Here is a 9947-nt window from a genome sequence, read left to right as displayed (position 1 = left end):
CATTTTTAACTTATATACTATTTAGATATTAATGTTATTAATAATACAAAAATACCATCTTCTTCAAAAAATTAAAAATAATAATATTTTTTAAAAAAAAATTTAAAAAATATTTCCGATTTTCTTTTACTTTTTTTTAATTTTTTTAAAAAATATTTCCGACAAATAAATTAAAAATAATAATAAATTTTTTTATTTTTTTTATTTTATAAAATTAAAAAAATTAATTAATTATTCGGATGTATTTGATTATTTTTTAAGTTTAAGGATTTATTTGTATATTTTAAAATAGACAAAAGTATGTTTTAAACTCTTTTCCAAATGAAAATAGTACAATTTAATGCTTTTGGTTAGGGATGAAACATAAAAATCCAAAATTGGGTACAAATGATGTTTTTACAAGGTCAAGGTATAAACGAAGAAAAATTGCAAGGTGGGGTTTTTTTAAGGAATTAAGCCTTAATTATGTAAAACCCCACGCATTTCTACTACTATAAATACAAACCAAGCCACATGCAACCTTACCACACTTCACTTTCATATTTTCCTCCCGTAAAAAATCATGCAGATTTCAAAATCTTCCATGCTAATTTACCTCTCATTTCTACTACTTTCTCTAGCAACGACATGTCGTATAACTAACTTGCCTCTCACTCTCTGTTTCTTCTCCTTATTTTTCACTTTATTCGCCGTATCTCTAAACTACTGGCTAGTCCCCGGTGGCTTTGCATGGAGAAATTACCATAACCCCAAACAAAAACTCGCCGGTCCAACCGGCTGGCCAGTTCTCGGTACATTACCCGAAATGGGCTCACTCGCTCACCGTAAATTGGCCGCTATGGCTAATTCATTACATGCAAGAAAACTTATGGCGTTCAGTTTAGGCGCAAATCGTGTAATTATAAGCAGCCACCCTGATACAGCTAAAGAAATCCTATCCGGCCGGTCGTTTTCTGATCGTCCGATTAAAGAATCAGCTCGGTTATTAATGTTCGAACGCGCCATCGGCTTTGCTCCGTCGGGTGATTACTGGAGAAACCTACGTAAAATAGCTACAACTCACATGTTTTCTCCCCGGAGAATTTGTTCCCTAGAGCCAATACGACGTCGTTTAGCTGATGAAATGGTTGAACAAGTGAAGAATTCAAATATTGTTTTCTTGAGAGAAATATTACAAAAAGGGTCTTTAAGTAATGTGTTAGAGAGTGTGTTTGGTAATAATTTAAGGAAGGGAGATGAAGAGGAGTTAAGTTTAATGGTTAAAGAAGGTTATGAATTAATTAGTAAATTTAATTTGGAAGATTATTTTGGTTTTAAATTTTTGGATTTTTATGGGGTGAAAAGAAAATGTTTTAAATTGGCTTGTAAGGTTAATGGTTTAGTGGGAGAAATTGTTAGAGAGAGAAAGGGGAATGGTGAGTTTAGTGATGGAAATGACTTTCTTAGTGCTTTGCTATCTTTGTCTCAACATGAGCAGCTTGCTGAAGCTGATATGGTCTCTGTTTTATGGGTAAGATGGTCTTTTTCCTTGTGTTTTACTATACAAAACATTTATAATTATTGTTTAAATTTATAATAAAATAAATCATGAATTTTTAAATGTTTAATAATTTTAATATAAATTTCAATTTTAATAATTTAAACTACAGATTATAATTATTTTTACATTTAAAATGTCGATCAATTTTTGAATAAACATCAATAATTTTTGTCAGAAAATTGCTCGTTATTTTGGATAATAATTCGTATTTTAATTAAAATTCATGCTAAAAGTATAAAACAAAATGATGTTCACTATTTGTTTTGTAATTACCCTTTATTATTTTTTCCTTAAATAATTAATTTAATTTTCATTTGACTCATTCATATTTTATTTATGAATTGATTGAAGCCCTTAAGCAAATGATTGTATATGTTCCCTTTTTTTTAAGAATCTTCTTTCATGATATATCATTTAGTCAATTTGGTCTAATCTATTAAAGCGTTCAAGTAGTCAATTAATTTCTGGAGTACATGTTTTATCATTGACACAACTTATATATTTCACAATATAAATAAATAAAAAATTATTAGTAAATATGGAGTAATTAGACATAATACAAAATGGTGTTGAAAGAAAAAGAAAACAATTAGATTTTATTTTCAATTTTTTGAATATTATAGGATGAGATTTGAATTCCAGAGCGAATATATTAAGATATACTCTAAAATGATTAGATTAAAAGATCTAGTGGATTATTTTATGTTTTGTTTATGCAATTTGTCTTGTGTAACTACAGGAAATGATATTCCGAGGGACAGACACAATTGCCATACTACTGGAATGGATCATGGCTAGAATAGTTATGCACCAAGACATCCAAGAAAAAGCTCAACAAGAAATCGACACGTGTACTGGCCGGAATCGCCACGTTCAAGATTCCGACATCCCTAACCTCCCTTACCTCCAAGCTATAGTCAAAGAAGTACTAAGAATGCACCCTCCTGGCCCCCTCCTTTCATGGGCCCGCCTAGCGATCCAAGATGTCCACGTCGACAAAATCTTCATTCCCGCTGGCACAACCGCAATGGTCAACATGTGGGCCATAACTCATGACCCGTCAGTATGGAAAAATCCATTCGAGTTCAACCCGGACCGATTCTTGGAAGAGGACGTGGCAATAATGGGTTCGGATCTAAGGCTTGCACCATTTGGGTCGGGTCGGAGGGTCTGCCCAGGTAAAGCACTGGGCCTAGCCACCGTGCACCTATGGCTCGGGCGGCTCTTACAAGAATACAAATGGCTACCGGGAAAGCCTGTGGACTTGTCTGAATGCTTGAGGCTGTCCCTTGAAATGAAACAGCCATTAGCTTGTTACGCAGTTGCTCGATAGGATAAATTAAAGCTTGATTCATCTTTACAATTACTACATGAAGTAGTTAAAAGTTGACTAAAATGTTTGCCTTCTATTGTAAAAAATAAATGGGAGGGCTATGAATTGAAAAGTTAAGCAAACAATGTGACTTTAAAATTTGTGCAATATGCATAAAAAGTTGAATCGGCCAAAGTCAACGTGTGTAATCTAAGCTAATTTAAAATGTTAATGTAAATACTTTCTTGCATAATTTAAAGTAATAATGCAAATGATTATGTAATTAGTTACTATAATTCAGCCATAATTGTTAAAAAAAATCACTTTAATTTTCTGAATTTTTCTTTGTAACTATTTATCTTCATGAAAAAATTGCATCAATTGTGTTTGATTTTTTCAGATTTTCTATTGTTGTATCTTATTTTTATTTTTTCTATACTATTTTTCAAGCTTTTAAGCATACAAAACGAGCATTTTTAATCATTTTCTAGCTACCGGATTCCTAATAAAGCCACAAAATATATTTAAACTTTCCGGCATAACAAAATTAATATGAACATTCTAAAACATACTCTCTAGAATCCCATAAAAATAAAAAGAACAGACACTATTTTATCACATAAAGATAAAAAAAATAACCACGTTTATTGATAATTTAAAATAAAATTATCAAACTATCTTCATAATTTTATTCCATGAGCATTAAATGCGTTATTTTCATAATAATTTATTTTTAAAAAATTAAAGGGAATTATAAGAATATTTAGATATATCAACTATGATTAATAATTTTTTTATTTGTTTTTATAAAACCACTATTTTTTCTATCTTAATGGACGGAGCTGGTATAAACTTTGTACATAAATCATCAAAATAGTTTATGGTGTTTGTTCTGCTTTTTATTTTCCTTTGTGTGGATTTTATTAAGGGTTAATATAAAAAATCACAAATTTTATACGTTTTCTCATTTTAATCACGCATTTTAAATTTTTTTATTTTCATGCACGAACTAACATTTTTTCTTAAATTCATGCACGATGTTGAGGCGACACTCGTTCATTGGTGTAAAATGACCTCCACCTCAGCGAATTACACCAATAGAGCCGTGACACCTCATCAGCATACATGAATTTGAAAAAAAAAATGATAATTTGTACATAAAAATGGAAAAATTTAAACTGTGTAATCAGAATAAGAAGACGAGTAAAGTTGGTAAAATTTCATGACATTTACTCTTTAATTAACTATTGATATTTTGAGATATTGAAATCTCCATTGGCCTTTTTCCATAGCACAAACCACAAGCGCGCACACAATCATAAAAAAGAAAAGAATTTTTTTTAGCTTAAATGCGAATCTATTAGTAATTATTGGATTGAAAAGGGCGCCGCCGCAGCATTTTGAAAGTGTTTGATGATGTGTCCGGCTATAATTGGACCACATGACATGCTATTTTGGGAAATGTTTTTAGGTAAGTGTCGATATCCCATTTGTTAGCTGGATAGTTAATTCAAGATTAGTGATAAGATATAAAGAAATAGTGATCAAATCTTGTCCACTCACTGAATAGGGAGTACCAACATAAATTCAGACACAAGCACACACATATTTCTTTTGAGACAAAATAATTCGTTATATACATAATTTTTGTTTTCTAAATATATGGATTATAATGTGTTTAATTTTATAAATTAAGATAATTATATGCGATTTTTACTTTATCTATTTTCGGACATATAATCCTCAATTTAAACTCATATAATCCGTTTTAAACTAAAATGGTCAATTGTGGGTATTTATTACATTGAATATTTATAAAAATAATTTTAAAATTTGGTAAACTTGGAGTTCTACATATATATTTATAAAATTAATGGACAAAAATATCTTATTTTTTAGAGATATGTTTAACAATATAGTTAAAATTGTAGATGTAAGAATGCTTATTTTAGCATATTATTATGTGTTTTATTCAGTATTTTAAGAACCAAATCGGTTCGGCATGTTTAATTGGTTCAGTTAAAAATATAGCTAAGTCCGTTATGATTTAAAAAAGATTGAAAACATGACTCAATCTCTTTAAATTGAAAAATAAATATATAAAAATACAAAAATATCAAATTGATTACATAAAAGTCGATTAGTTATTTATTTATTAATAATTTATTCATTTGTTAGCATGCTTAATTATTGGCATAGTATTGCCTTGGGCGGGTTTTTATTTTTTTTGTAGAAAAAATACATTCTATAATTTAGGTTTAACAAATTTTACAATAAAGGTCCATGCATTTTTTTATGCAAGTTTTTTTAAATGTTTTTTTATACCTCATTACAATTTTGCTTATATTTTACCCTCGCCGAACTTTTAAGGTTTAGGGATTAGAGTCGGTGCCCTGTACTGAATCGAGAGGGTGGTCAATGTAGGTGGTCGCAAGTGGTTGAAGGCGGCGTTGGTGGCCGAACAAGATAGTGTATGACAGTTGTATATAAATTGTTGACGTATGTGTTTTTTAACTTGCAATCTTGATACACAATTAATTTGCATTTTTATGTGGCCTAATTACTTAAAAAGAACCCACCTTATAACATTTTTCGTTTATACCCTTATCTAGGAAAAAGTTCATTTGTACCTTTTTTTTGAGTTTTCATTTTCGTCTCTACCCTCAAGAGCTAATTTGACTTCTTTTCATTTGAAAAAATATTTAAAATGATCCTTTATATTTCGCTTATATGCTAATTAAGCATTAATATTATTAATTATTTATAATGTTTTCATCCTTTAATAAATTTAATTGTCAAAAATTTAAATTTTAGGGTAGAGATAAAAATGAAAAATCAAAAAAAGGGTATAAATAAATTTTTTTCTAGATGAGGATATAAATGAAAAAATGTTACAAAATAAGATTTTTTAAATAATTAGGCCTTTTTATATATTTGACGTTTTATGTTTAAGTATGTATAAGGTATTTCCATAAAAAAAAAAGTATGTATAAGGTATTGTTGTAGTATTTTGGCTGCCAACAATCTTCCCCAATGATCTTTGGGCCTGGTACAAGTCTTCATTTGACTTTGCAAGTCAATCTACCATCTATTTAAGAGGAAATTAGGCCCAGCACCACTAAAGGCCTAATTATTCTCTCTTATACGGCCCGCTTATATTTGTTGCAAAAAAACGAAAACCATCTTCCTTCTTCTATATTTACGATTTCTATTGTGAATTTTACTCTTTTTTTCCCATTAAAAATGTTTTCAATTTATGCGATAATTTAGATCTCTTGCATGTGGTTTTCATTTTGAATTTCTTATCTCTCTTTCTTCAACCGCTCCATTTTCTATCTTAAAAGGATTCGAAGGGATTCTTGCCCTTCTTCGACGGCGCTGCTTCCTCCGCTTCTGTCGCGGCAGCTCGCGCTGTTTCTTCGCCATTTAACTTCAGTTAAAAGAGCATAGGCTGAGGCTTTTTTTGGTATTGCCGGTGCCTTTGGCGGGGAATATACTATCGGCGGTAAGAAATGGTTTGTCTTGGAACAAATCCAGCTGAAAAGGAAACAATCTAAAATTTGAAATGGGTTTTAGTAGATTTAGCTGGTTGTAGTGGTGGTTGTTTTTGTGATGGGTGATTCTTACTTTCCAATGGTTGTGGCGGTGGCCGTGGCTGTTTCGATGATAGCTATGATGCTATGAGCTTTTTTCCAACAGATGGAGCTGGGAATTAAAAGTGTTGTACTTGGGTTAATAACATCTTCAAATAATTCTTGTCTTACATTGCAGATATTGAAATAACCATATATTTGAATTGCTTGAACCAGGTGGATGTGCACTGTTTGTTTATTATTTGTCTACTTTGGGTTTGGGTTCTACTTTTCGGTTTCATTTTGTGGATTTGTTCTCTTTTTTATTTTGTAATCATTTTTTAGTGAGTATTAGCAAAGAAGAAAAACCACTCTTTTTTGTTATGTAATAATAAAAAGGTCTAATCACTTAAAACTCCTATCTTTATTCCCATTTAATAATATAAAATAAAAAATTATTTTAAACTTTTGTATAAGTAAAAATAGGTCAATTTAATACTTTAGGATACAATTGAAACATAAAAGGCCAAATTAGGGTAAAATTGAAGAAATTCCTAGGTCAGGGTACATTTGTAAACGAGGTTAAAGGTGAGAGGGTTTTAAGTGATTAAACCTAATAAAAATGATGATGATTATTATTATTATTGTGTTATCTATTGGTAACCATTTGACACTTTTTCGTAAGCTTGTGGTTACCATTGGTTAACCAGTGGTTTACTAATGGTATACTAATAATTTTACTAATGGTATACTAATAATTTGTTGGTTAACCAGTGGTTTACTAATGGTATACTAATAATTTTATTTATAATACACTATTAGTAAACATTAGGTTAACCGTTGAAAACTTGTAATAATTTTTATTTATAATTATATGGTTAATAAATTGTTGGTAAATTTGAATTGTGTATTTGAAGCATACTGCACTTTTAAAAAAATTAATAAATTTATTCTTAGTACACCGTTAGTTAACCGTGAGTAAACTGTCGATAAATTTATAGTTAATTTTCATCTTTTAAGAAATTAATATAAAAATTGTGATAGTACACCGTTAGTTAAACGTGAGTAAACTATCAATAAATTTATAGTTAATTTTCAAAATATTATTTCCATCTTTTAAGAAAAATAGTCAGCAAAGTCGCAATCGTAAAGGACAAACAAATATAGTAGATTGATAGTACACCAATAGTTAACTGCCTATTAGTTAACTGATAGTAGACCGTTAGTAAATTAATAGTAGACCAATAGTTAACCACCTATTAGTTAACTGATAGTAGACCGTAAGTTAACTACTCGTTTAGTTATACCAAAAGATAAACTAATTTTGTATATAATACTGATAGTAAATCAATAGTAAATTTATTTTCTAATAAGTTGATAGTAAAAATTGTATCTTTTTACCAAAATATTATTTCCATCTTTGAAAAAAATAGCCAATAAAATCGTAATCGTAAAGGATAAACAAATATAGTAAATTGGTAGTAGACCAATAGTTAACTACCTATTAGTTAACTGATAGTAGACCGTTAATAAATTGATAGTAAACTAATAGTTAACTACCTATTAGTTAACTGATACTAGACCGAAGTTCACTATTATTAAACCGATATTTATAATAAACCGTTAGTAAATCTGTAATAGTTAATTATGTCGAAGTAGACTTATGGTAATCTACGATAAACTTTTTTTAGTTCATAATAAATATTTTACAAATTTATCTTTTACATGGTACACCTTTAGAAAACTAATAGTAAATTTGATTTTTTTTAAATTAAAAATAAACAAATTAAAACTAATTTTAGTTCATGTTTATAATATTAATAATAAAATACAGAGGCTTTAGTATTGTTTTTGCCGAATAAAATTGATAAAATATAGAAACATCAAGATAAATTTTGCCTTTAATTAACGGGCACATCACATTACTCAACATTTCATTAAAATGTTCTAGTAAGACAGGTGTAGATGATGGGTTTTGAGAGTGACAACAAAGCCTAAATAAATAAAATTATCATCTCAGTTATGATAAGATAGGACCAAAAATAGGACAATTATTGAATTCATCTTCCTCAAATCTTCATTTAACAGCTAAGAGCAGAACCCAAATACTTAAAGTTGAGCGATGGAAACACAAATCGCCATAGTTAAAACACAAATTTTTCCAGCACACTACAGAAGGCGTATAACTTAATCTGGCTCAATTGCAAGTAAATATTGCAGTCTGTTAAAACATTATAAATGGCAAAACCGGAGCTTAATGAGAAATAATTGTAAAAATAGCAGCATAGAGTACAAGCATGGAAATAACATTTTTTCCATTACTATCAGTGAGGAGCATTGAAAAGAGCTCTACTAACAATGTCGGTGGCCTCTACATAACAATCGACACACCTAGAGACGCAACTACTTTCATTGCTCAACTTTATCAGTTCTCAGATTTTCCATGCTGTCTCCGGTCGCCGGCGGATTTCCGACCTATGATCAGGTTTTGGAGTGTGATCCTGTGTTAATTTGAAGGTGGCTGTTGTATGAACTCCGGCGGTTCCTTAAAATCATCCGATCAGCGTTGTAATTTGGCATAAATCAGTCAAATCGTATATTTTAAAACTGAAAAATTTATTTTTGCAAGATATCTTGGTCAAATCGTAAATCTCAACATGTTTTAGTCAACATGTATTTGTAGGATTATTTTGCTAATTAGTAGGCATTTGTCTAAAAAACCCTCTATTTAAACCTGTAATTACCTGTTTTAACTCACTAGCGGCATACGTCACTACCAGATCAACGAGCAAGGCAACCATTGTCGGGACAGAGGCCCGCGATTGTTGGCTCTGCTTGACGATTGTTGATAAATTTTCAAATTCAAATATTATTTTACCGCTGTAAGCAAACGATCGTTAACTGCGTTATTAATGCATTTAATGAGAAAAAAGTGATATAACAATTTTCCCGTTAAAACAATGAGAGTTTTTCACGTTATTCAAGAGCCATTAAATACGAGTTCTAACCATTGTTTAGAGGTAAGAACATCCGAATCGAATTCAATACTCAATAGCTCTAAAAGCTTCATTTTTTTAATGCATCGGTCTATTGTTCATTGATTGCTTGTTACAATTGTTAACACTGATCGCTTTTGCTTTGTGTGCGATTGATCAGCCTTACAAATTTATTTATTTTAAGTTAGAGGTTTAGCTTTTTAAAAAAATTCAAGTTACATGTCGAGCTTTAAAACACCATTTGTGTATTAAGTTTATTTTAGTGAAAACCTCAAATCTTTAACTGAGTATTAGCTGTAGCATTTATTTCAAACGACATTTTTTTGAGTAAAATTCAAACGACATTTTGTTATACTACTGACAGACACTAACTGTACTATAATAGTTTAGTAGCGCCTTTTGAAAAGAGTAGGCGAAACCTTTCCGAAAGGCGAACATGATTGCAGGCAAATAGAAAGATATTGTCCGTTTAAGTTGCGTTATTCTAATTGTTATATACAAAGAACATTTCAAAGGCGGAAAGTCGA

The 9947-nt window shown here is 30.0% G+C and overlaps 1 protein-coding gene across 1 annotated transcript; it reads left to right on the top strand.

Annotated features, from left to right (window-relative positions):
* Positions 1-514: 514 nt before the first annotated feature.
* LOC126654823 (cytochrome P450 78A5-like) lies at positions 515-3105 on the top strand. Its single transcript, XM_050348818.1, has 2 exons — positions 515-1510; positions 2280-3105. Exons 1-2 carry the CDS (start codon positions 563-565, stop codon positions 2871-2873), a joined length of 1542 nt encoding a protein of 513 aa, XP_050204775.1. The 5' UTR covers positions 515-562; the 3' UTR covers positions 2874-3105.
* The last annotated feature ends 6842 nt before the right edge of the window (positions 3106-9947 follow it).

The sequence above is a fragment of the Mercurialis annua genome, linkage group LG7, assembly GCF_937616625.2.
Source record: "Mercurialis annua linkage group LG7, ddMerAnnu1.2, whole genome shotgun sequence".
NCBI classification, from domain to species: Eukaryota; Viridiplantae; Streptophyta; class Magnoliopsida; order Malpighiales; family Euphorbiaceae; genus Mercurialis; species Mercurialis annua.
This window is presented reverse-complemented; position numbering and strand designations above follow the sequence as displayed.

Bases quoted from the DNA above. Each gene is read 5' to 3' on its own strand.
- LOC126654823 (XM_050348818.1), top strand. From the start codon at position 563: ATGCAGATTTCAAAATCTTCCATGCTAATTTACCTCTCATTTCTACTA. The intron at 1,511-2,279 runs GTAAGATGGTCT...GTGTAACTACAG, and splicing joins ATATGGTCTCTGTTTTATGG to GAAATGATATTCCGAGGGAC.